This window comes from Amphibalanus amphitrite, unplaced genomic scaffold (assembly GCF_019059575.1).
Source record: "Amphibalanus amphitrite isolate SeventyFive unplaced genomic scaffold, NRLGWU_Aamphi_draft 001565F_arrow, whole genome shotgun sequence".
Lineage (NCBI taxonomy): Eukaryota > Metazoa > Arthropoda > Thecostraca > Balanomorpha > Balanidae > Amphibalanus > Amphibalanus amphitrite.
In genome coordinates this window covers 17,759-44,999 of record NW_024883058.1, presented here as the reverse complement: position 1 = coordinate 44,999, position 27,241 = coordinate 17,759, and the positions used below count along the sequence as shown (strand labels likewise).

The 27,241-nt window shown below is 48.1% G+C and overlaps 1 protein-coding gene across 8 annotated transcripts; it reads left to right on the top strand.

Annotated features, from left to right (window-relative positions):
* The first annotated feature begins 270 nt into the window (after positions 1 to 270).
* On the top strand, positions 271 to 26,798 carry LOC122373881 (methionine-R-sulfoxide reductase B1-A-like). Of its 8 annotated transcripts, XR_006255121.1 has the most exons (6): positions 456 to 516; positions 848 to 919; positions 1,358 to 1,500; positions 2,152 to 2,315; positions 24,583 to 24,697; positions 25,235 to 26,798. XR_006255121.1 is itself a non-coding variant. In XM_043352294.1 (5 exons), the coding sequence occupies exons 2-5, from the start codon at positions 865 to 867 to the stop codon at positions 25,306 to 25,308; spliced, it is 387 nt and encodes a 128-aa protein (XP_043208229.1). In that variant the 5' UTR covers positions 271 to 516; positions 848 to 864; the 3' UTR covers positions 25,309 to 26,798. The 8 variants fall into 8 exon arrangements, 7 of the variants coding, with proteins under 7 accessions (XP_043208229.1, XP_043208223.1, XP_043208228.1 ...); XM_043352294.1 differs by lacking the exon at positions 2,152 to 2,315 and having other exon boundaries at positions 271 to 516; XM_043352288.1 differs by lacking the exon at positions 1,358 to 1,500 and having other exon boundaries at positions 411 to 516.
* The last annotated feature ends 443 nt before the right edge of the window (positions 26,799 to 27,241 follow it).

Below are 27,241 nucleotides of genomic sequence, written 5' to 3'. Positions count from 1 at the left end.
CACCCAGGGCTCTAGTGTTGCCTGTTTTTCAGCCAAGGCTAATAGATGGAAGTATCTGTGCCTTGTTTCTGTCTAAATGCTGAAGACTGAGCCGATATTCCGATCATTTGAAAATGTAAAAATTGTCTGTACTTTAAGAGGTAAAATAGATAATCAATAAAAATATGGCGTGATAGAGACGTACAATGGTGTTCGAAAGTAGAAAATACATTCACCAATAAACAGAAAATCCCAGAAATTCACCATTAATTTTGATCCAATGTTTTGCCGATTTTTATCTATTTGACGGAAATATGCTCTGGAAACTTACCCAAATATTTAGAATGTTTCGATATAGCGTTTGTAGTTTCAAATCATGAGGTCACATGACACCTTCCGCAGCATATCTATAGCCCTTTAGAACAGGCTCGGTCCGAGAACATTTCTTCTGAGGTTATGTAATAAACAGATGCATCACGCTTCTGTGGCGGCGGTGGAAACAGTTGACGGTGTGGCAATTATCCTCAATTATATACGGTAATATCACACAAAAGCTTTATGCTTAAGTGACCATCCCACCTTAGCATTTGTTTTGAGTTGAGATAGGCAAATTAGGGTCCCTGGCTTGCTGGCAATTGAATTACCGTTTTTGGCACTCACAACCAAGGCTATAATAGATATTAGATGTTTGATGTTTGGTGAAATTTAATAGATATTCATATTTGCTCTTTCTGAATCATGCTACATTACCTTAATTCCTATTCATTAACTTTTTTAAGGTGGGAGCTGGGAGGGTTCCTTTAATTTATTTGGTGTGACCAGTGGCTGACCACAAAAAGATTCTTATCTTTTTATCCTCATTTTACAGGTCTTTAAATAAAGAAGATGTCATTTTGCTCCTGGTTTGGAGGTGAAAAGTACAGAGATCATTTTGAACATGGTATGTATCAAACTTACATTTCACTAACATCATAGTTTAAGACATAGGTATATAGGAATAATGATGGCTATGGGTAGAACTCTGAATTTGCTCTCAAATTAAGTAAGTTGCTAGGCATGTAAAATTTCAAAATGATCAGTGTGATGCAGGAATATAACATATTGCTTCATAAATGTTACAAGATACGGATAAGCTTGTATATCGATGACATGAATCATGAATCATGACTCATGTTATCTATGACTTGTAAGTTGTAGGAATAATGATTAAGTTTTTTTTAGTTTGACCTTAGTAAGTTTCCAAATTTGCTCCTTCTGTGCTAATCCAACTGATCAAGGCCTTGAAGGTGCCCTGCAACTAACTTTGAGACAACAGGCTTCACTGGACCACCTCTGACAGAGACAATCCCCCACCACTGTCTGCCCTGGGCCCCGCCAGGTCTGTACGCCTGCTCCGAGTGCGGTCATCCGCTGTTCCCCAGCGAGGCAAAGTACCAGCACCACACTCCGTGGCCAGCCTTCACCAAGCCTGTGTCTGCAGATGCCCTGAAAAGGAGGAAGGAGTCGTCAACAGCGTTCAAGGTCCAGCTACATGTTGTGATGTGTGCTGCTGCTGCTTGCTTAGTTGTGTTGTTGTGGTATTGCATGAGCCAGCTTACTCTGTGTTGTACCTATTTACTGCATTTTTTTCGTTTCAGTAGCAGTTGCAGGGCGGAAAACGCAATATGGGCCAGTTACCTGGGCATGGTTGGACAGGTTCAGTCTGTCAGTGTGTGGGTTGCATGTGTTGGTTTGTGTGTACTGTGCCCATAGTTTGTCCTATCACAGACAGGATTTGCATGCATGTTCTGTTTGTGCTGCTGTCTGCGGTACCCTCAGCTTTAGCAATCTACCGACGACGGCCCGGTTCGAGACCGATTGTGCGATAATTACGGATCGCTGTCGCTCGATCGGTCTCGATATTCGATCTCGGCGACTCTGACCGGGGGGAGTGCCGACTCCGATGACCCGCAGTGACCTTTGTTGATCACAGCTGACTTCTGGCTTCCTTTGTCACTTGTGACAATCCGTCAGCCTTCTATGTCATTGTCAACTGCCCATGACCTACGTCGACCCCTAGTTCAGACGACCACCATTGACCCGCGGTGACCTTTGTTGATCCATGGTGACCTTATCCCTGGCGACCTTCAGTGACTCCTGACGACCTCGGCTGACCTCACGGCGCTGCACCAGGTCTGTACGGCTGCGCCGAGTGCGAACACCCGCTGTTCCGCAGCTCTGCCAAGTACGAGCACCACACGCCGTGGCCGGCTTTTACTGAGCCGGTGGCCGATGACTCGCTGAGCAAACTGCCCGAGACTGAGCAGCAGGAGAGCTCGCCGTGCACGGCGCTGAAGGTAGGAAGGGCTCCCAGGTCCTTAGTTCCAGTGTCGGGCGCCAAAATTGCAATCAGCGCAGGTTATGAGGAAGGTTGCATTTATCTGGCGCGGAAATAAGATTATTTGGCTGGGATCATTAATGCTTGCTGTATGAGTGATGCCACGCTGGCGACGTGAAGGTTTCCTGCGAACGTCTCGAACAGAAATGCCCTTTTATCCGATGTTCTGAGGTCCTTTGAGGCAATCACTTTTATCACAAGGTTGCGGGTGTCTTGCTGCTAGACTATTGCGTGGTCGCAGCCCGCAGGCCACTCTGCCCGAGACTATTGCACATTGTAACTTTTCTGGGACACACTGCATTGAACTGATGTAGTGGACGAAGAGTTAATGACTGAGGAAAATGTTGTAGTGAATGCATCGATCCCCATTTGCTTTTTTCGGGCACTAGAATAATTCATCAGAATTTGCCGTTCTTCCGATCCCTAGACTGTCATTTATCACAGCGCCTCCAAACATCCTTGGGCCATCTTTCGACAAACTGGGTTGTTCCGACGGCTTTCTATGACTTAAGACTGACACGAGGGAAACATTTTGAAAAAAAAAGCTTCAGCACTTGTGGATAAATACGCGTAACCTCTCCACACGGTGTTGACATGCACGCAGCTCTGGAAGTTTTGTGTGCTTTGCTGTCAATAAAAGCACGCTAACTATACCAACATTTGTGCATGCCTGCGCCCCTGTGCTGGTATCTGCCTACAGCCAACCTACAGCTTAAATTGTCATGTGTCTGTTTCAGCATGAATTTGAATGTTGAATAGCATGCGCTTCTTGTCGATCTCGTCCGCCCGTCAGCAGCTTAGTCTATCCCATCTGTCCCGGGCCGTCTGTATTTCCGATCATTCGTTCCTCTGTCGTCAATGAGCGCAGTGGGACAGGAAGTCCGGGACGGAATAGCAACTTCGGTCAGAGGCTAGGGCGGGGAGCTGGGATGGCGACAGGCAGACCAATGCAGTGGTTGCGGAGACATAAGCTTCGCAAAAGCGTGACCACGGTCGGCCGGCCGGCCGCTCATACTCGGAAATTTCTGCTATGCTACAGTACGTAAGACTTCGCTCGCTCCGCTCACTCGTAAGTCGTAACCACTTTTCCCAGCTTATTTTTTTCTACGGCACATTTCCTGTGTCGAATTCATTATGATCAGACCGGTTTCGGTGTATTAACACCATCATCAGTGAGTAAAAATACAAAAAAAAACATTTTACAAAAAACATGTTTTTTTGTATTTTTACTCACTGATGATGGTGTTAATACACCGAAACCGGTCTGATCAAAATGAATTCGATACAGTGCCTAATCTTACGATTCCTACATTTCCTGTGCCGGCGGCTGCGTCCGAATGCTTAAACGGATGAGCAAGAGTTCGGGTTAAAGGCAACCAGTCAAAGATAAGGACTAAGGTTGTTTTATTGAAGGTATTTGCTAGAAGGCGCCAGGCCAGGGCTAACAATACCAATACCGACATTCCGCGGTGAAGTCGGCCAGCCGCGCTCTGCAAACCACCCCCTACACCATTCTTTCCAAGACCGATTCGTGGTCAACAGTAGCCGTTTTCACGACGGGCTATCCGGCGCGTGCACCTAATTTGACCAAATCTGCACCTAATCTCTTTTACAGCAAATATCTTCATTTTATGAATTTATTTCAGTGTTTTAATCGATGATGCTCTATGATAATATGACAAAGCAGCCATATAAGCAATTAGAGAAACCCTAGCTGGTAGCTACTAAGAGACACATTGAACCTAATTTGACCAAATCTGCACCTAAACTGCACCAGATGTGCACCAAATGTGTACCAGATGGCCGTCGTGAAAACGGCTAATACCGCCCTGGACCGTTCTACCGATACCGGACGCTATTGGCCGATGCCCAGCTTAGCCGCGGCTGGTTCAGGCCATGCAACTGCCGTTCGGACTTTGCTGGTATCGGCCGCTGTCTGACTAGACGGCGGCGGCGGACTGTCCTTAGCAGGGATCAGTTTTCTTGGAAGTGACCGCGCTATCCGACGGTGACTCAACACAGCGGGTATTCTGCGGAGTTACCGATCCATGGTGTTGTAGCGGCAGACCGGTTTTACCCATTTCTCTGTATGCCGTGCAGTGGTGTGTGCAGGCCCGTGAAGAGAGGACGTTGTTATGTTACGAGTCGTTACCGGTGACTGGAGGTACTTTCTGGGAGTCTGCAGATCGGAGGTACAGACTGGAGTCTGGAGATTGGAGATACTGACTGGAGTCTGGAGATTAAGATACTGACTGGAGACTGGAAATTGTGGCCAGAAAGCGCATTCTAGCTGCAGTTTGGAGGCGCTGACGGAGACTCCAGATAGTGATGTGTACCTATCTAAAAACACCGGCTGAAGACTGGACAATGGGACATGAAGTGAGACAATGTCCTGATTGCAGCACGGAGGCCGACACTACAGCTGTTGTCGGTACTAGTCTGGACACCGCTCCACAGACGGGTGTCTGAGTCAGGCTGTTCAATACGGCATCTAAGGATCTGACTAGGGACGTCGTAGTTACGACGCAGGGGAAGTTACGACGACGACTACGACGTTAAGAAATCGGTTGCAAACGTAATGGACGACGATTTTAAGAAATGTATTGCAAAGCTAATGGACGACGATGACGACCAACACTTTGAGAACTCATTTATGAAGATGATGCAAATGTACAAAAATCGTACGGAAAAAAGAAAGATCATCACCGAGGTTCTGACCATGACGATTCGGCCGCGGACCTGTCAGACGGATTTGAGCGGAGAAGCGCGGGCTGCCGCGGTGGACGCCGCCATGGCTGTCTCACCGGTTGACCAGCAGTACCCCAGGCCGGTTAGGGCGCTGGCTGCTGCCCTGCAGGCGGTACCACAAACTGACGTCCAAGAGCTGGAGGGCTCGAGGGATGATGTATCCACAGAGGCGAGGGACGTCCGCCTTTGTATCGAGGCCAGTGTCGATGAGCGTATAGCGGCCCTGACGCGAGTGTTGGAAGCACCGGAAGATGATCCTGCTGAGATGGCGGCCGCGCGGGCGGCGCTGGCGCGCTCCAAGGCCTACCCGAAACTTGAGGAGTGGAGACCCTTTGAGGAGATAAACACCAGAGAAACATACAGGAGCGTGCTGGGCGGAGGTGTGCTGCCGAATGAAGAGGCGTGTGTTCTGGCAATGTACCGGGACCTGCTGAACGGAGGTGAGCCGGGGGAGGCCGAGTGCAGCACGTCCAATGGCGAGGACAGCACGTCCAATGGCGAGGACAGCACGGCCAAAGCTGAGTGCAGCACGTCCACTGGCGAGGACAGCACGTCCACTGGCGAGGACAGCACGTCCAATGGCGAGGACAGCACGGCCAGTCCCGAGTGCAACACGTCCACTGGCGAGGACACCGTGGACAAAGAAGAACTGCGGATCGAGCTTGAGATGCAAGAAATGTACAAACGGTGGACTCGTGATGTCTATGCTGATTGGAACGAGTTTGACGACTTCGAAGAAATATTAAATGAGAAAGCTGACGTCTACACACTTGTAAATGCATCAAAAACTGTCAAAAGGATGGAGCTAGAGCATGTTGGTGTGAAGCGAAACGAAAGCCCAGCTGAACCGCCTGTTCAAGCGGATGTTCTGGATCAACTGGAGGATCAGCTATCTAAAAAAGACAGGGTAAGACTACGAGAAGCTCTGAGAAAGGAAGATAGAAGTTTGTATACCTATACATCCCCGTTTGCCACCAAAGCTGAGAAATTGATCAGCCTTTTAGAGGTTATTAAAAGCAGAATCCAAGTGAACAATATCATCAAGGCACGACCCGATCTTAGAAGAGAACAGATGGTTCCGGTTTGCTCACCCGATAGTGGCACGGAAGACACACAACCACAGGCGACCGCAGAAGAACCCGGTGAGAGCTGCACGAGTGCCCCTGAGATGGAGGGAATCCGGAGAGCAATGGATCCTCCGCAGTCACTGGCCGAAATGGCCTCAGCTCTAGGACGAGTCCTTCGATGGAGAGAGCAAATCTCCAAGTCATACAACATACATCGGACGCATGATTACAAGAAACGATTTGAAGACGTTTTAGACGACATTGAGCTCATCTCACAATGTGGACAAGAAACGCCATCAAACCGCAAAAAAGAGCACCTGTCACAGTACGGAGAAGAGGACGGTGATGCCGATCCATGCAACCTCAGGATCCAGTTGTTTGTGTCAGGGAGCATGAGTGAAAAAACTGAGGTTCATGTCACCAAGAATGATGTGTCATCTTGTAAAACAGTTCAAGCGCCTGACTGGATGAGTGAGGACGGCTTTGCTATGCCGCATTGGATCGAAAAAGCAATCGTTAACATATCTGCTGATACGTTTAAAAATGCATCTGACATTGACTTCATGCTTGATGTTGGACCAGTGAAATGGGAGAAAGGACCGCTGCGGAGCGACTCTGACAAAAAGTCGAGAACTTTCCCGAAGCAGAGTGTGTCCCTACCTACGCAGAGCCAGAGCGGGGGTATTCGAGTTTTACAACAGCCTACGATGACGCCTTCACAGCCACAGCGGATGAGGGCGAGGCTACTACAAAATAACCCCAACACACAAGCAAACAGCTCTAGAGAACAGCGTGAGGACGGCAGCACAGACTCAAAAGGTCCAGACAACATTCTAATTCTTCATGCAGAAGAAATTCAAGATGAACCGGGTTTCGTGAAGATCCACCAGGTTCTCCGGGAGCTCGAAATCTTGGTCGGACGTGAATATACATTCCAAAATATCAGACCACGTGTAGCACGAGCCGCCGCTATGAAAGGAGACGTGAAACGCATCAAAGACTATATCGGGCCGAGCATTGAAGTAACCATCGATGGTGACAGCATTGACCTCGTCCCCTGTCTCAAGTATCCCGAGAGGGTCAGTGACGAGTTTGTGAACCGAGAGCGACCGTCGGGACAGCCGAGCAAGGACTTGGTGGATAGGCTACAGAAGATGCCCATATACCTGGTCCAAACTGGTCATAGATTTCGTAAATCGTTTTCTCTTCTCGAGTTGGAGGTGATCCGTTCTATGACCAAGCCCCAGCGGATCTGTCTGGTCCTGCTCAAACACTGCGCTGCAGTGTTGGGAAGTAGACAGTACGCTTTGGTCAAGGAATCCCTGTGCAGCTACGAGCTGAAGACGGCGATGATGTGGGTTTGCGAGCGACGTGCGCCAGAGCTCTGGACCTGGGACGGGATGCTGGAGTCAATGATGGCCGTTCTCGACTTTCTTCTGGAGTGTGCGGAGCAGGGTGCTCTGCCGTGCTACTTCGCTCCTGAGACCAACCTGTGGAGATCCTACACATTTTTTACTTTTACTTCAGTGTTAAGGCTACGAGTGCAGCTTCCGCGCGCCATTCAGCTGCTGCTGGCTGGTCTGCTGAGCTCGAGCCAGGCGCCGCTGATGCGCCACCTGCTGAACCTCCCTCTGGACGCGCAGCAGATGCTCTGGTGCTGCTGGAAGCGCAGAGTCAACGACCCCTCCCTGGCGACGTGTTATAGGAGAGGGCGGATCGACCCGCAGCTCTGGGCCTGCGGACTGTACCCGGCGGCGGTGGAGGGCCGCCTCTGGTCGGAGCGGTTCCTCGACACCTTCCGCTGGGAGTCGCTGCCGGCGCGCTGCAGGGAGCCCGACTGGTTTGCCGAGCATGGCTGGGACACGGACAGCGAGGAGGAGGAGGAAGACAGAAAGGACAAGGACATCGAGGGAGATGGAGAGGAACACAGAGAGGACAAGGACGAAGAGGGAGAGGAGGAAGACAGAAAGGACAAGGACGAAGAGAGAGGAAGAGGAAGATAGAAAGGACAAGGACGGAGAGGGAGCTGAGGAAGACAGAAAGTACACAGACAGCGAGGGAAAGGAGGAAGGCGGAAAGGACACAGACAGCGAGGGAAAGGAGGAAGGCGGAAAGGACACAGACAGCGAGGGAAAGGAGGAAGGCGGAAAGGACGGAGAGGGAGAAAAGGAAGACAGAAAGGGGACCACCGCTGCCCCGCCTGTGCCGAGCCGGACAGCGTGGAGCACCCGCTCACCGACTGCCCGGCCTACGTCCGCCCCCGAGACCCCACAGAAAATGGTGGAGTTCCTCCGGAAAGAGAGAGAGAGAGAGAGAGAGAAAGAGAGCCAGAGAGAGAGAGAGCGAGAGAGAGCGAGAGAGAGAGAGAGAGACCAGATAGACCAGACAGACAGAGGGAAAGCGAGTGAGTGAGTGAGTGAGTGAGTGAGAGAGAGGGGGGCAGACAGAGAGAAGAGGAGGAAGAGAGAGTGGCCTGCTCGAAGATGAGCAAGTTCGGGAATGTGCTGGGAAAGGCACTACGGTGTCGAGGAGAGTCTGGTCAACGCAGCAACAGAACGTAACTCCACCAGTCTGGACGGTCAGACTACCCAAGTCTCCAATCGGGGAGGCCAGACTAAGCTGAACTTCATCAGTCTGGACGGCCAAATTACCTCAGATTCTAGTGTCTGACGAACAATGGACACACACGAGACGGGGCCAGGTATACTCGACTCTGCCCGGAGACAGTGTACTGTGTACATACAATTACAGTGTGTGGAGGGATGGGAGTAGACTTCTCACGTTCGCTCCAATGGCTGGGAAAGCTTCTCTGAGGTGTTTGTGTGCCTCGTTTGTACAATGTGTGTAGTGAAGGTTTTCAATGATGTGTATTGTACATGCGTAGGCTGTGTTCGTGATTTTCTGCTTTATATTACCCATGTAATAGACCGGGTCAGGTATTCTCGACTCTGCCCGGAGACAGTGCGTGCAGTGTGTGTGTGTGGGGGGGGGGGGGGGCTAAATAACTTCTCACAGGATGTGGACATTCGCTGTGATGGCAGCGGAAGCTTCTCATGTGGCCCGACCTGTGTAGTTGTGTAGTATCTATTGCAAATCGTATTGATTATCATATTGATATTGTCATATCATGTCATATTGATAATCGTATTATTATTTTGTATATTACATTGTACATTTTTATTGTGTATTGTGTATTGTGTTCACGTATGTGTAGGCTGTATTCGTGCTCTTGCTGCTATATTCGTGCTTATGCTGTGAACTGTAAAGACCTCTGTGAATTTGGCAGTGTACTGCCTGCATATATTTGTATGGTTAGCAAAATGAAGGTATGCGCAACCGTCGCAAAATGTACAGTGTCCATTGAAATGCAGTGTCATAAAACTAGCAAAAACCAATTTCAGGAAAGTGGTACTGGTATATTTCCTTTAAGTGCAACCAGAGAGTGTGACTACTAGCACAATTAGTAGGGTGTGTGACAAAATATAGCGAGTAACTATTTAGTATTATGAATTGTGTTGATTGGTACGAAAAAGGATAGGAATAAGAACAGGGAGGTCAGAGGTGCGAAGACGGCGAGAACGAGTAGCTGAACAACTAGGGTGTACGAGTGTACCGTAACGAGTACGAACTAAAACGATGACTGAGGTAGTTTAATGAGCCATTCAAAACACTATGGCACCTTTTGAAAAGATAAATACTCATCGGACGATTTCGAACAAAAATGCTGAAGGAACGATCATCTATATTACCAGTAAAACGCCTTTGGGGCGAAGAACGAGCGAGCGAGATAGTGAGCCCTGCACGTGCGGAAGGGCGAGAGGGTACTTCCAACGGGCTTGTGCAAAGCACCCTTCTAACCGGTCGCTAGCGGTGTGCCAAATTTGACCGCAATTGGCCAAGCGGTTCCTGAGATCTGGAAGCGGCATTCTGCACGTGCGCACGTGCAAACGGGGTCCAAAATGACTTTTGCACGGCACCCTACTAACCGGTCCCCAACCGTGTACCAAATTTGAGCGCAATCGGCCCAGCCGTTCTCAAGATCTGGAAACGCCCCCTGCACGTGCGCACGTGCAGTAGCACCCTCACCGCAACGCATGGGAATGCATTGCCTGGTGGGTGCTTACCTGTATGCCAAGTTTTAGCGAAATCGCCCCAGTAATTACCGAGTTACTGAAATGGGAACAAATTTGGCACCTCTTATTGTTGTATTTTGCACGTGCACTGGGGGTGACCCACATGCATCGAGAGTATCCTATTTTGGGTAGAAGGGATGCTGCTACCCTATAAAAATTGCCGCAAGTCAATCGCCCAGGCGGCTGCCGAGATATGAGCCTCTCAAAATCACTACTTTTGCAAAACAGCTTGAACACCCTTGACTTTTCACGTGGCACGTGCCACGACGGTCACTGAGATGTATCAAAAGTAGTCAATTACGGGGTAGAAGGGATGGGGCTACCCAACAAAAAAGACCGCAGGCCAATCGGTCCAGCGGTTGCTGAGATATAAGCCTCTCAAAAGCGTTACAGGCCGGGCCGGGCCGGGCCGGGCCGGGCCGGGCCGCTCATACCAGGCTCATACTGAGATTTTTCCGTTATTACGAGCGAGCGAGCGCAGCGAGCGAAGTGAGTCTTTTCAATATAACGGAAAACATACTGAGATTTTTCCGTTATTACGAGCGAGCGAGCGCAGCGAGCGAAGTGAGTCTTTTCAATATAACGGAAAAATCTCAGTATGAGCGGCCCGGCCCGGCCCGGCCTGTAACGCTTTTGAGAGGCTTACAGGGTGGGGCAGAAAGATTTACCTCTTGATTTTTGAAAATATTTCGGTCCAGAACGAATATATTCAAATGATTTTTGGTGCACGTATTCAGTAGCATGTACACATCTCAGCAACGGCACTATGAACCAATATGGCCACCTTTGGTCTTCACCCCTGCCCCGAAACCTCCCCCTGTGGAGAGGCGCGAGCGCCGCACGGTGCCCTCGTCGAAATTCGACCATGCTGTCTCGAGGGCCAGCTTCAGAGCGGCCATGCTGCTGTGTGGTGTTGCACACATCTCCCTCTCCAGGATGGCCCAGGTGGTGAAGTCCATCGGGCTCAGGCCTGGACTTGACGGTGGCCACATGTCCTTGTCCCAGAATCCGGCATGTGGGTCTTGCACCACTGTTGAGTGAAGTTGGCCGTCTGAGACGACGCAACGTCCTGGACGACGACGTATCCGTCTCGGAACGACTGAGTGATCCAAGGTAGAGCATCTTTCTCCAGCAGATGGACATAAACGTGTGAACTGACTTTCACACCCGTCTTGATGAAGATCAAGGGTCCTTTTGAGCCGTCGGATGCGATGGCAGCTCAAACCATGACACCAGCAGGGTTGTAGCGACCAAAACTGGCCTGGATAGCAGGATCAATGCTGGATGAACCATCTGCCAAGATTTTGTCGCCTTGAGAGCTCATCTGGGGCTCAACCGTGGAAATCTTTTTATCAGATCAGAGGAAGACCTTGCTACCGGCGCTTCTGATTTCCTCCAATAGCTTTTGGGCCATGTGAAGCCGTTTCTACTTGGATGCCGCCGAAATTAGGTGTCGACGTTGCATCATGTATGACTCAAGGCCCAAATCGTCGTTTATTACGGAGCGAGCGAAGCGAGCGTAGTCTTTCCTTAGATTAACGGAAATTTCTGAGTATGAGCGGCCGGCCGGCCGTGCGGACGCTTTTGCGAGGCTTATATCTCAGCAACCACTTGACCGATTTACATGCGGTAAATTTTGTAGGGTAGCTTCATTCCTTCTACCAAGTATTGGACTATTCCCGATGCATGTGGGTGACCCCTTATGCACGTGCCACGTGCAAAAGAAGAGGTGTCAGTTTTGTAATTGTTGCAATATCTCGGTAACTACTTGGCCGATTGCGCTGAAAGTTGGCATGTAGGTAGGTACCCACTAGGCACTGCATATCCATGTGCCAGAGTTGGGGTGCTGCTGCACGTGCGCACGTGCAGGGGTCGTTTCCAGATCTCGAGAACGGCTGAACCGATGGCGCTTAAATTTGATACACGGTTAGGGACCAGTTAGTAGGGTGCCGTGCACAAGTCAGTTGGGACCCATTTTGCACGTGCGCACGTGCAGGGTGCCGCTTCCAGATCTCGAGAACGGCTGGGCCGATTGTGCTCAAATTTGGCACATCGCTAGAGACCGGTTAGTAGGGTGCCGTGCACAAGTCAGTTGGAGGGACCCCCTCGAAATTTCGCACGTGCAAGGCCCACCCTCTCGCTCGCTCCGTTAGTCGCCATAAAAGGCGTTATACTGGTGATTCTCCTGGTCGTTTTGGGCGAAAAATCGAGGTCCTTTGCCAGTTTGCGCATGTTTCGCCAAGGAGTTCGAGACACCAGCTTGTGCACGATATCAACCAGCTCTTTAGCGCGGACATGTCTTGTTCTGCCTGGGATGGGCTTCCTCGACACTGTACCTGTCCCTTTAAGGCATTTCTTTAGATTGTTAACAGTTTGTATGATAACGCCGAGCTGTTTTGGAACGCTTCGGACGCTGTGGCCAGCCTGCATCGGCGCCGCAATTTGGGCTCTTTTTGTAATCTCCGCCATAGCTAGGCAACAATCATGACAAAATTAAAAACGATCAGAACAATTATACACGAGTCAGTTGGGAAGCCGCATGCAAAATTTCACTAAAGTCCGTCCAAAACTTTTTGAGTTATGGACTGAAAACAAACAGGTAAATCTTTCTGCCCCACCCTGTATATCTCAGCAACCGCTGGACCGATTTGCCTGCGGTCTTTTTTGTTGGGTAGCCCCATCCCTTCTACCCCGTAATTGACTACTTTTGATACATCTCAGTGACCGTCGTGGCACGTGCCACGTGAAAAGTCGAGGGTGTTCAAGCTGTTTTGCAAAAGTAGTGATTTTGAGAGGCTCATATCTCAGCAGCCGCTTGGGCGATTGACTTGCGGTAATTTTTGTAGGGTAGCAGCATCTCTTCTACCCAAAATAGGATACTCTCGATGCATGTGGGTCACCCCCAGTGCACGTGCAAAATACAACAATAAGAGGTGCCAAATTTGTTCCCATTTCAGTAACTCGGTAATTACTGGGGCGATTTCGCTGAAACTTGGCATACAAGTAGGCACCCACCAGGCAATGCATTCCCATGTGTTGCGGTTAGGGTGCTACTGCACGTGCGCACATGCAGGGGGCGTTTCTAGATCTCGAGAACGGCTGGGCCGATTGCGCTCAAATTTGGTACACGGTTGGGGACCAGTTAGTAGGGTGCCGTGCAAAAGTCAGTTTGGACCCCGTTTGCACGTGCGCACGTGCAGAATGCCGCTTCCAGATCTCAGGAACGGCTGGGCCGATTGCGTTCAAATTTGGTACACCGCTAGAGACCGGTTAGAAGGGTGCTTTGCGCAAGCCCGTTGGAAGTACCCTCTCGCCCTTCCGCACGTGCAGGGCCCACTATCTCGCTCGCTCGTCCTTCGCCCAAAAGGCGTTTTACTGGTATTGAAAAGACTCACTTCGCTCGCCGCGCTCGCTCGCTCGTAACTATTTGTGGTGACGTAGTTTCTGTCTGTAACCGAGGTCGCGACATGGTGCTACGTAGCGCGGGTTACAGGTCACACCGTTGCACCTACCTCGCTGAAGTTTGCGCAACTCATAGAACAAGGATGGACAACGTGCCTTTGAGGGGTCTCAGCTCGATCGGGTCGATAGCGAGCGCGTGGCGCGTGCCCGAAAAGTGCAAATTCGCGTCATAGACTTTACATGTATAAATCGGCTTGCAAAAACGGGCGAAAATAGCTAAATTTGCCCGACACGGGTCCGGTTCCCGTGCAATATCTCGGTAACCGTGCACCCGATCGTCACGGGGAAAACAGCATCGTGTAGAGAATCGAACGGACAATCGAATGGTGTGCTGTGCGGAGGATGGCACGTGCCACGTGCACCCGTGAGGGCACTTTTGTTTGAAAAATTGACGTTTCGGACGGTTTTTTTGGATTTTATTTTATTTTCACATGACCGTCAGACTGAGAGTTAAAGGGACTATCCCACATTTAACATGGGGTTTGAGTTGAGATAGCCAAGTTTGCGGCGAGGTTCAGAAACCACTATCTATCTAGGTTGCAACCCCCGCGGCCTCTTGGTGTTGAAGAAATTCGTTCCCTTCATTTGAAAATGGGCCTTGTACAAGGCCCTATCTTCAACATGGAGCGACCGTTAGTGTGACGTCACCTCGTTTAGTCATTCTGATTTAAATGGGTTTGTTCGTTGAAAAATCGCTTAAAACTTGGTCTGAACTTTGTTGTGGTGCCTACAGAGTAAAAAGAATCAGCTTTATGACAGTAATGTGGCCTGGGGAAGGAGGTAATTTTGGGCTGTGACGTCACATATTTGAAGGTTTGTGTTTGGAATATGGGAAGCCTAAGATGTTTAACCCATTTATGCCCAGGAATATTGACCATCATGAAAATCGACGAAATCAAAATATGTTATGCTCCTACCAGGGCCTTGTATGGAATCGAAAATAATTTTTGCCTGCAGCAAAAGTTTCTCGAGAAAAACGTAAAAAACATGCGTTGCGAAATCGCAACGAAGGGCACACCGGGCGCCATCAGCGTTGCGAAAACGCAACGACGGGCACATCAGACGGACATAAAGTACACTGAACTGCCGTATATGCTAATATATTTTGACAAAACATCAATCAACTGTTGATAACTATTGCTTGAAAATGCGGAACCCACATCCCTCATGCTCTATAACCCGCCTAAGAGCCTCAGTGAGGAAGCATAACTTCATGATTCGCGAACGGGGAGATGGCAACACGGTCATTATCAACCATTTACGTTGTCCATTGCTGTTCATTTAAAGTTGTGGTCGACACGTATCCAGGGTGATGCTTTCTTTTTGGAAGGTAGACAGATCCATTACATCCACCTATCAGACCCTGCACAGTGCACACTGAATACAATTAAACGGAGGATTGGGAGTAAACCAGTGCCTCTCGTATGCGCGTATATCCGCAATCATTTTTAACCACCCTCCTAGGAGTAAAGTTAAATTCCATTGCAGGTTAGGCGTACTCACTCTCAGCAAAAAGAAAAAAGGACCGATCCGGCTCTAACAAATTACCCGCGTAAGGCGTAGCGCATCACAACAAATCGACTCCCAGCTTATCATGTTTACACCTAATCCAAAATTTTCATGGCCCCACTCTCAGCGACCTTCACGTGTAACCTCTTTCTCGAGACAATGCCAGGACAGAATGGTGATTCGACGTCAATCCGTCCTTTCCATCTTCAGGATAGTTGAATCCTCCTCCACGCCTCATCCCCCTGTTCCGGGCTGGACCGGCAACGTATATCGCAATCGGGCAGCTCACATAGGAGCGCGCCTGTAGCCGGGTGCAGTGAGTGCTTGGGAGGGGGGAAGGGGGGTCATGGGTGGCGGCTGCCCACTGGCTGGGCTCAGTCTCCAGTCTACGATTGACCGTGTCCGGTCAGACAAATGTCTCCCCTAATTCCAATAATCCTGCTAGCTCTAAAAATGGTCTGATTAGATAAAAAGCCTATCAAAGTAAGAAAACAGGCGTATACTCCACATCAAGCAGCTTATGAATCTATGCGAGTTATGAATCCTAAAAATTATTATTTTCCCATGGGTCCGCCCTCATTACCCCTGCCGAAGGGCTCAGCTACCCTCAGAGGGGGCCTATCCCACTATTTGCCGACCCTCAGTTATCTTTTCTAACGTAAATGCTGATAGTCAGCAGATTCTATCCAGAGAATGGCGATGCCTATCTGTCGCCTGATACCAGAATACATCCCCGTTATTCATTTTTTATGCACAATGTACATAGTAGATCCAATTTCCAAAGGACCTAATTATCTCTCAGCTCCGTTAGCATCGCCGACCGTTTGATGCATGGGTCCTTTTCCTACCATGCGATTTTCAGATGCATGGGAACACATTGCTTAGTGAACGAACAGCCCGAGGCCGAAAATCTGCGAGAGAAAAAGAAAGGAGTGTTTGTGGCTGTTTGAGCCAGCAAATATGAAATGTGTCGCAACATTTTACGTGCGAACGCACCTTGCACTAAACATACCTATATACGTCCCTCATGGCATAGGCGGCGGAGCGGGGGGAGGGGGCACCGGGGCACCGTGCCCCCCTTGATTTTGCCATTTTAACATTATCCCGATAGGCGTTGCATGGAAATGGAAATGGAAAGAATGAGACCAAAAGTCAGCAGTGCTCCCCCCCTAATTGAAGATGTTCCGCCGCTACAGCCTCATGGCTACAAAATGAGAGAGAGAAAGAAAGAGAGAGAGAGAGAGAGAGAGAGAGAGAGAGAGAGAGAGAGAGAGAGAGAGAGAGAGAGAGTTGGGGAACGAGGAGGAGAGGGAGGAAGATGGGGGAGAGAAAGAGAGAACCCACAGCGTATCACGAGTGAAGTCTACTGTTGATATTCATACTTCCGCTACCCTGCCAATGTGCCCATCGTTGCGTTTTCGCAACACCGCTGTCTTTCCGATGTGCCCTTCGTTGCGTTCCCGCAACGCGACCGTAGTCATATTTGAAAATAGTCACAAACCCTTTTTGTAGCATTATTTCTTAACAAAATGCATATCTACGCTATTGTAGGGACTCTGCAGAATATGTTTACACAATTTTCATTACGATATTATTAAGCACTTAGCCTACTTATCTTGGTTTTCGTGACGTCATCACTCACAAAACCTTCGACTTCCCTCTGGGAGCTCTAGGCAGTAACTAACCGGCCGCACAGACTTGTAACTGCGTAGTATCATGCGCACAACCATGCTACACACGCTGAAACTTGTCTCATCGGTTAGTCTCTTTTACACACTTCTCAAGCTTCGATCACGTCGACGCTTGCTTGCGTTGCGAAAACGCAACGAAGGGCGTAAATGGGTTAATGAAAAATAAATGCCAGAACCGTGTTCCTGGTCATCCAATCTATAAAGTCGGGCACAATTTAACTGGTTTTAACAACATTTTAAAAGGTGGGATAGTCCCTTTAAAACAATGCCTATTGGCAAGGGACACGTACCGCCTCTCATGGAAAAATTGTGAAAAGCTAATTGATAAAAAACAAGGTGGAAGAAATCGCTGGAGAAAATGCTATTTGTCAATAATGTGCCACTAAATAATTGCACGGGTTTTGCTGCTTAAAGGGACCCTCCCACCTTCAAAAAAGTTAATGAATTGGCATGAAAGTGATGTCGCTAGGTTCAGAAAGAGCGAAAACGAATATCTACCAAATTTTATCGAAAAATATTCACCGGTTTTCAAGATATTAGACTTTTACTTTTGTTTACTTTTTTGGATCTTCGCTGTTCCTATAGTTCGTTTTAGTTCGTTGCCCTAGTATGTTCCTATAGTTCGTTGCCCCTCACTGTAAACGTCTTTTTGAACACAGCACGAGAATTGCTAGCTGAATTACTGAGAAAACGCATATTTACGTCTGGACAACGAGTTGCGGGGAAAAGTGCTGATTTTGTTGCAGTTTTAGGAGCCGGTGATTAGGCTGGATTTTTGGGTTACTTTTTCGTTCCGATTCATGTACTTCATAGTGTTTGGCTTTTGAATATTTTAGTTCTTTCAGATAAATATTACTTGCCTTACAACTTTTGTAAAACGTTTCATTTTTTATAAGCCGACGTTCAGAGTCCTAAAAATACATCAGCACTACAATCATTGTAAACAAACAAATGGAGCACCATTTGGCTCTGTTCCAAGGCACTTTTTAAGTTTATCTGGTGGTTTCCGTACTCTTGTACGTCGTTTTGTTTGATATTTTGGATCATTTAAGATTGACTTATATCATATTTAAGAAGCATGTGACTGAAAACAATCCGAACTATCCAGGAGGCTGACAGAGGTCCTGACTCCTGAGCAATATTAATATCAAGTTGAACTTGAAGTTATGAAATTTTGGTTGATAAACGCAAGTTGATGGGCTCATAGATCAGCAAAAAAAGTAAAATTAAAAGAGCTTATTGGCCGAAAACAAGCTATACTATGCAGATCTTGGAGCAATACTGAAGAGCACGCTGAGCCGGATCATGCCAGAAAATGTTGACTGATGAGTGCATATTGATGTATTGGTATGAATATTGAATGATAACTTACAACAGCAAGATAAATTAGTGCTAACTATCAAGTTAGAAATCTAGAATGAAGGGACTTTGGCAGCTTTACTATGCTTAGATGCTATGCAGATTGTAATGTGCATCAGGTACTCAGTGTCTGACAAATGAAACATGCGATCATTCCATTGCTACTGCAACTGGAGGAGAAAGCTTGGATCACTAAATCCACTTTATGTTGATTTTGATGTTAATCATTACTGTATTTCTTGAAAAAAGGATTGTTATAAAATTGTCAATGTGACAATCCATGCAACGATGTGATCATATGATGTGTTCATAGTCATTCATGATAGTGATTCATGATTGTTGGTCCAATATACAATGGCAAAGCTCTCAGTCTCCGCGTTTCTTCCTGTGGATGGCCAGCAGTGACTTAGAGCTTAGAAGTATTAGTTTTCTTCACAGGGCTGGGATAAAAAGTAGGTACTGAGGGTAATCTTCCACCAAGGAACTCTACTTTGAGTTTTGACATGGTATGAGATGTAGGCACAAGTAGGTAGGTGCTTAGTTCCCATAGTCAGCAGTTGTGTAGGTTTAGTCGGATTAGCTTAGATTAGGTTTTGTTAGTTTTTAATTTGCCAAGTGTCCATAAAAATGTGACCTGAGCAATGAGCATACCTGAATAACCTGACAGCTGACCTAACCTCAGTCGTCACACATATTTGCAGCCTACCCAAGACCTGCATAGCAGTAGCACCCAGTTATAGGTAGGTACTCACCCTAACTCAATCTTACCTGCTAACCTTCAACTTGCCTATAGTTAGCTCACCTTGCCAAGCTGCATCCAGGGAAACAGTCAACTGAGGAACTGGCTCATTGGGTGGCTGGTGTGAGTCTGTGCATTTAAAGTGTTTCTTCTCTGAAGCCGCTCTGCACTGCTGTATGTCATGTTAGATGCTCAGAAAATGGGGGAAATGATTACTAAGCTACTTTAGTGCTTTGTTAATGCTTGAGACATGAACAAGTACAGATCCTGCAGGGTACAGCTATAAGTTAGGTGCTAGGTGAGTATGTTATGTGAATCATGAATGTGCTGTTCCCTGTTTGACCATAATAAGTATACAAACAAGCAAAGGGTCACAGTTATATTCAATCTCCACATAAACTACAACAAAAACGGCCATATAGCCTCACTCCGAACACGTACCACAAATAGCTTAAGCCTTTGCAGGCACAAAAATGAAAATGCTTTGATTTACAGGACAGGTATACAATATAACCTCTGTCCTTGGGGATCTTGCTGCCAAGTTGAGGTATGATGACTGAACTTCAGGATTGATCAACCTTTTCTTCTTAGCCACTGCTTATATACGAGAAAGACCAAATGCTTGTTGTAAACTGCCTTGAAAATTTAATGATCCACCTTCAATTCTGACATGAAGGCACAAATAAAATAGTTCGCTCTCCTTTTGGAATACACAAAGCAAATATTTAATAACTTCTAGTGGATGGACAAGGGCAATTAGCACACTTCCCTCAAGTTAACTTCTGGGGCACTGATGCACTGAGTGCTGTTCACGGACTACCTGATGAATAACACTGACGCTTATTCGCTTCATATTTTGTAACAAACGCGCAAAAACTGCAATATAACAGCACTATATGCTTCTTGACAAAATGCAAAAGTAGTAAAAATTTAGCCCTGATGGCATTCATTCTTGGTTGAAACGTAATTACAAAATATTTTGTAATAACTATTAAATTCCGGCCGAAAACAGTGCACGGTTTCAAAAGAATCATTCCAATGACGGTCCATTCTTGCGGTCCTGAAATCGCCACTATTTCCGGCCTCTCCAACGCAACTCGTTGTCCAGACGTAAATATGCTGAGAAAACTGGTTGGCGCACACTGATTTCACCAGATTTCACAGACGATCAATTTTATCAAATTTGTTTACTATTTCACAGACTCATAGCTCGTATTTACCCATACCTACAGCTCCACAGTGATAGACGACTTCTCAGGAATTATGTCTGAACTAATTAATAAATTGCACGGCGTGTGACATTAACGTTACATCGTCGGTGTTCAAAACTTATTTTGAAAATATTATTCATATCTCCCATACAATGTGCGCCAACCAGTTTTCTCAGTAATTCAGCTAGCAATTCTCGTGCTGTGTTCAAAAAGACGTTTACAGTGAGGGGCAAACTTAAGAAAAACGAACTATAGCGACTTTATTTGAAGGTGCGGCATTTGTTGCGCGCAAAGCAGCATATACCACCGCGTGCCACCAAATGTTTTAGTAAAAGATTTAAAAATCGTTAGATCTCCGCTGACGTCACACATTCAGAGGGGTATTCAAAAGCATTAGCCCCTCTGAATCAAAACGCTGCAATTTTGAAATTCAATATTTCCGATTTTTTCTCGATGTTGTGAGTGCCGAAACCGGTAATTGTGAGCCAGGGACCTCATTTTGGCTATCTCAACTCAAATCTAATGTTAAGGTGGGAGGGTCCAGGGGTGTCGATTTTTCAAAATGGTTGGGGGTGCTCAACCCCTGCACCGGGTGAAAGATTGCAGCTTTGCCATGGGGCACAACCGTACAAGGCATGGTTGGGTATCACCATAAGGTACTGATAATCCCGGGATTTCCACTAATATTTCCCAAAGGTTAAATGTTCTTCAAAATCATTCTGCTCGTCCTAGTACTTGGCTACCTCATTACAATAAACATCTTTCCGAAAAAAAGTCGTACATTTACCGGCAGCTCGGCAGCAGCCCCGGCACCTCTGTAATAAGGTGACAGAAACCGATGATCGCGATTAGCACCGGTGCAGCAGCCCCTGCGGTCCACAGGGGGCGGATGTTGCGCGGGAGGCAACGGTATAGCTACGAGGCTCTGGCGTTAATCAGACGATCACAATAATCGTTGAAAAAATGACAGGTGGTCGCATTTCGATATTTATGGGTTTACGATTTTCCTCAGTGGCGTAGCCAGGTGGGCCCGTGAGGCACATGCCCCCCCCCCCCCCATCAGGTTCAGGGGCCCATCGGGTTATTCGGGCCTGAGGGGCCCTGCGGCGCCAATTGGACGCTGAGGTTCCACGTTGGCTATATTTGGACTCAGAAGGGCCCCACAGGGCTCGTAAGAACACCTCATGGGCCCACAAGTACCAACATTATCTCCATAAGGGCCCCACGCCAGCCTCTGAGGGCCACTTGCCGGCCTCTGGGGGTCTTAACCGGCCTATAGGGGGCCAGCTCTAGGAGCTGCACACCCGCCTGTAATGGCCCCACACCCATTTCTCTGAGGACCCCTATAACGGCGACTGTGAGGGCCCTCACCGGCGCCCCTGAGCGCCACACCGGCGTCTCTGAGGGCCCCACACCCCTAACTCTGAGGCCCTACACCAATGCCTTTAAAAACCCTACATGGGCGGTTCTGAGGGCCCTTGTCAGTTACCAGCGACCCTGACGGCCCCACACAGGTGACTCGGAGGGTCCCAGCGGCGTCTGAGCGCACCATGCCAGTCTCTGAGAACCCCACAAGGCTCCTGAAGGCACCGGTGACCTCTTGATATCTTCTTGTCGGCCTATGAAGGGTCCGTTCCGTAACAGCAGTTCTGTGATGGCCCTAAAGCAGTGTCTCAGAGAGCCCCCACAGGCCACAACGGCGCCTGTGAAGTGTGAGGGCCGTCACCGGCGACTGTGAAGCCCCCGCACCGGCGCCTCCAGTCCGAGGGCCCCACATTGCCATATCTGAGGGCCCCACCACTAGTGCCTCTTAAGGCCCTATATCGGCGGCTCTGAGGGCCCAACATCGTAGCTTCTGAAGGCCCCACAAGTGCGTATGTGACGGCTCCCCTGCCACCGGTGACATTTGAAGGCCCCACACCGGCGACTCTGAGGGCCCCATCGGCGTCTGAGTCCGTTCCGGTCTCTAAAGACGATCCCACAGGGTTTCTGAAGGTACCACCGGCCTCTGATGGCCCTTTGCTGGCCTCTGAGGGCCCGTCGCCGGTCTCTGGGGCCCCCTGCCGGCTTGTAAAGAGTACGCGCCAGCAGCTCTAAGGGTCCGACACACGTGTACGACGGACCCACACCAGTGTCTTTGCAACTTAACGTCTTTTTTTTCGCCCTTCTTCTTAAAACTAACTTTTCTTTTCTTTACATCTTTATTTCATGCCTTGTAAATTGCGTAATTGTTTTATTTTTAGTAGTGAAATACTGCAGAACAATTATTTTCCTGAAGCAGAGTTAGTGGGAGTTATTGAGGGACAAAATCATTGGGGGTGCCCGGAAAACGATTGGGGGTGCTCATTTGAGCATTGGGGGTGCTGCAGCACCCCCAAAGGTATACAAATCGACACCCATGGGAGGGTCCCTTTAACCTGATACGTTTGACAATTGAAAATGCTATCATTGGAAAGAGCATTCAATTCTCTCCAAGATCCAATCATCACGTTTGCATGACAAGCAACAGTATTCTTAAAAATATAAATGTTTCAAACCTCTGCAAAACGATTTTTAGTGAAAATTGTCTACGCCTTTAATTTGTCATAAAACAACGCGCCTAAATTATAAAGCACATTTGACAGATTCTGAAGTGGAAAGCATGCTTATCAGACACGGGCACCTCGATGCGGTGGATATTTTTTCCACAAACCAAAACGTTTAGCCGTCAAAAAGCAATCGACCGAAATGGATAGATAACCCAACCGACACAAGAACAACCGAACACCCGCCGATCGAAAATATCCCTTTTCGCGTTGCGGAGCACGCGGGTCACCCTAGTGAAAAGACTATTGCATGAGACATTTAGTTGTGAATCTTCTGAATAGTGAATTCGAGTATCGCAGTTTTGATGAGTTGGTACTCGTTTTGGGAATCAACCTTGGCTCATTAGCTATAAAAAATAAAAACAAGGTCTCATCTGGTCACATCCTAAAACGTAACCAAATATGTTCATCCCCAGACACAATGGATTTTGTAACTCGTAGATGCTTACTGTATTGCCTTGCCCCAACAACAAATACTAAGCCAAGATGGAAGCTGCCAAGAAGCTGCATCTTTTCTCAGATTGATATTGGTCTTGGCTTTGACCTAAGTCCTAACACGCTTGTCTCTTCACTAGCTGCGTTTATTCAGCATGAATTTGATTAATATTTAATGATTAGCATGCGCTTCTTGTCGAGTTGGTACTTCCGTCGGTGGCCGAGTCTGTTCCGTCCGTCTGTCTGCACGGTGGTGTCGGTATTTCCAATCATCACCGCGGCCTTCCTCTGTCGTCATTTGGCCGCACCGGGAACAGGAAGTCGGAGAGGGGACAGGATCTTGGGTCAGAGACCAGTGCGCAGTAGCAGTGGGGGGGGGGGGGAGGGGGAGGTAGGGGCTGCCGTAGGGATCGGAGGTTGGCACGTGAGAGGACTGTCAAGACCTTTTTTCTAACAGACGGCCTATCATTTAATGTAAAACGTTCAGACTATATTCACAATAATGCAACATTATGAAATATGTCATAAGATATGCTAATGGATAACAAGAACGGTGTGCTTACTTGGCTTGATTTCCATTGTTCCCGCTGAACTTGTTTGCTAGCTAAGTTGCCATAGAAGCAACTATGATATCACATTGAGTGTTTAAAGGGACCCTCCCACCTTCAAAAAAGTTAATGAATTGGCATGAAAGTGATGTCGCTCGGTTCAGAAAGAGCGAAAACGAATATCTACCAAATTTCACCGAAAAATATTCACCGGTTTTCAAGATATTAGACTTTTACATTTGTTTACTTTTTTGGGATCTCCGCTGTTTCTAGCGACTTTATTTTAGAAGTGCGGCGTTTGCGGCAGATGTTGCGCGCAAATAGCATATACCACCGCGTGCTACAAAACGTTTTAGTCAAACATTTAAAAATCGTTAGATATCTGCGCTGACGTCACACATTCAGAGGGGTATTCCTAAGCATTAGCCCCTCTGAATCAAAATGCTGCAATTTTGAAATTCAATATTTCCGATTTAAGGCATTTCTCGATGTTGTGAGTGCCGAAACCGGTAATTGTGAGCCAGGGACCCCATTTTGGCTATCTCAACTCAAATCTAATGTTAAGGTGGGAGGGTCCCTTTAAACAATGCGTTATGAGGTAGATTTGGTAGGTATACATACAATATCAGGTAAGAATGGCGCCGACCCGACTATTCCCCTTGAGTTGACCCCCCACCCCCACCCCCCCCCCTCAGCGCACTCACCTGACCTGAGCCGACCTCTGTCCGCCCACTCACAGGTGTTGTGCGGAAAGTGCGGTAACGGCCTGGGTCACGAGTTCATCGGAGACGGCCCCAAGGGCGGCTCGCGCTTCTGAATATTCTCTCACGCTCTCAAGTTTGTACCTCACAAAGGTGAGTATGCGTGCTCATCTGGCGGCGGCGGTTTTGTGTTTGAAACCGGAGCTGTAACAGAAGAAATGATGTGAAATGAACACTGATAGATATAAAATCTGATGGCCAATAGTTGCAAGCCAAAATGATAATTAAAATTTAAATCTTTTCTAACAATACTGAACTCTGATCTATAATTGTAGTGGGTGAGATAAGCATGTAATGTAAATGAACGCTCATATTTTTCGTTCTTACTTTGATGTAGTTTCGGTTACACTGTCTGTTTATTTGTACATGGTTAGACGGCACCCAGGCCCACTGAGCAGGGTTTTATCGTCTGTCGGTCGCAGGCCGTAGCTATCGCCTTATATTGCTCTGCAACCGCCTACCTTTTCACATTAATTTATTCGTGGACTTCCTACAATTGACCCTGTTCCCTGACGTCTTTAACGTTCAAAACCCGGTAACCTGCCCTGATATCAACCATTTTCCGGTATGACCTGACCTTTATAGAGGTCATCAAACTTGTTGTTGACCGATGTGACGTGACCTTTTCAGAGGTCATCAAGCGTGAGGGCGCTGCCAACGGCACCAGCACGGGGTCGGTCTCTGGTGATGTGAAGAAGCAGTAAGCGGTGAAGATGTGGAAACTATCGCGGGGCCGGCCGGTCGGGCGGCGAGAACGGATATTGGTGGGCGGACGCTGCCTCAAGATAAGGCATGGATGAAGCAACCATGGAGTGCTGACTATCGCACGAAGACTGGACGCAAATATTGGTCATTCGCCTACACACGGATATGAATCCGCGTCAGAAATGACGTGCTAATTACTTGAAATGCAGCCTGCGGTCCACGCTTATGAAGTCAAAGGTAACCAGATTTGTCCGTGATCCGTCACTGGTTCCGACGAAACTGGCAAACCGAAACAAAAACAAATAGAGAAGCAAATCGAACAAACAAGCACACATGACAGACGGCGGTGGCGGCGCCGGGCGGCTCCTGAGTCGGGGTCGGATGACGCTCAGTAGGCAGACCGCTGCGGCGGACCCACTGGGCCGAGGGTATACCCCGACCGCGGCGTCCCGGCACCGCTACCGCTGTGACCCGATCGGTCGGCGCCCGGGGGGGGGGGAGAGGGAGGAGAGAAGTAGGTAGACAGGTAGAGAAGTAGAGAAGGAGGGAGTGAGGGAGGGAGGCAGAGAATGTTCTACAGAGGGATTAAGGGCCGTGTTGTGTACTCGTACTTCGTACCTGTGGTGTGGGGACGGGGGAGGGGGCGTTTTGGAACGTCAAGTGAAATGAGATGTGTGCCATCAACGAAGGCGCCTGCTATGACTCAGTTACCATGTCACGATTCTTTTGGTGCGATGTTCCCGACATGACGTATTCAGGTTCAGTGAATGTTGTTTGTCGCGATATATTTGTTCTAAGTGCTAAACGTCATTTATTCGTAATCCGGCCCAGCTTTGGAGGGACACGGGTAACAGTTTTCAGTTCAAAGTTTCTCGATACTGATTGCCCCAGCATGACATGCGCCCACGTTCCTCAAGACGCTGATATCGCTTTTGTTCGTATTCAACTCTGGTGCGTTTGACGTCTCTTGTTCAGTTTACTCTACGGAGGCTGAACACCTGATGTTTTTAGCTCATGTTACCTACTTTAGGGCGGCACAACGATATTTGTCAACGTATTGCTATCGCGTCGCACTTCACAGTGTCCCAAACTTTGCTTTTGCGAGACGTGCTCTATCGTGAACCGCGCAGATACCTACTGCGGCCTTTATGCGTGTTCCCGCTCAACACATGATATTGTGGCGCTTATAAATGTATTTTCGCACGAAGAAGCGCGAACGTCATGTCACAGCCTGCCTTTGTGTCCGGGGCTCAGGCTTTTTAGAGATGTCCTTGAGACAGATGGGACGGCTGTTCGTACTTATACTTAAGTGAAGAATGATCTGTGGGGTACATACGAGTTATAAATCACAGTTCTCACGTGTTCTTACGAACACATCGCTAATTAAAAATGCCTATTTATGAAGCTCAGGAACGCCGTTTTATTTTATCCCGATCAACTTGTATCGATCTTGCCAGCTCGATGACATCAATACATCCCACAAGCTGGACGTCTTGTCTGTGCCCGAGTGGCGAGTTTCATTCACATCTGGCTTAGAGGCGACCGGAGAACCTGTTCGGGGAGCTTGGGGGTTTTCAGCGCAGTCGCGGAACTTCCCCCGATTATCACAACTCTGAGTGGTTCGTGCTCTACGCTGGATTGACCCTCCGAACACGGCTGTGTTAAAAAATAAGACATATTTGAACGCTGAAGCCGACAATATTTGATAGTCTGTTCCCTCATCCGTACCGGCCACAGTATAAGATGCGACCATCAGTTACTTTGGTCCGTGTTATTCGTATATTTACCTGCCGGCACAACCATACCTTTAGACTCCATCGCACTCATTGCGCTCTAAAAAGGCCTCACGTCCAGAAACTATCCCTGACGCAATAAAAACATTTATAACGAAATTGCAATACCTGTGCTCTGTTTCAAGGCACGTTGTTAGCG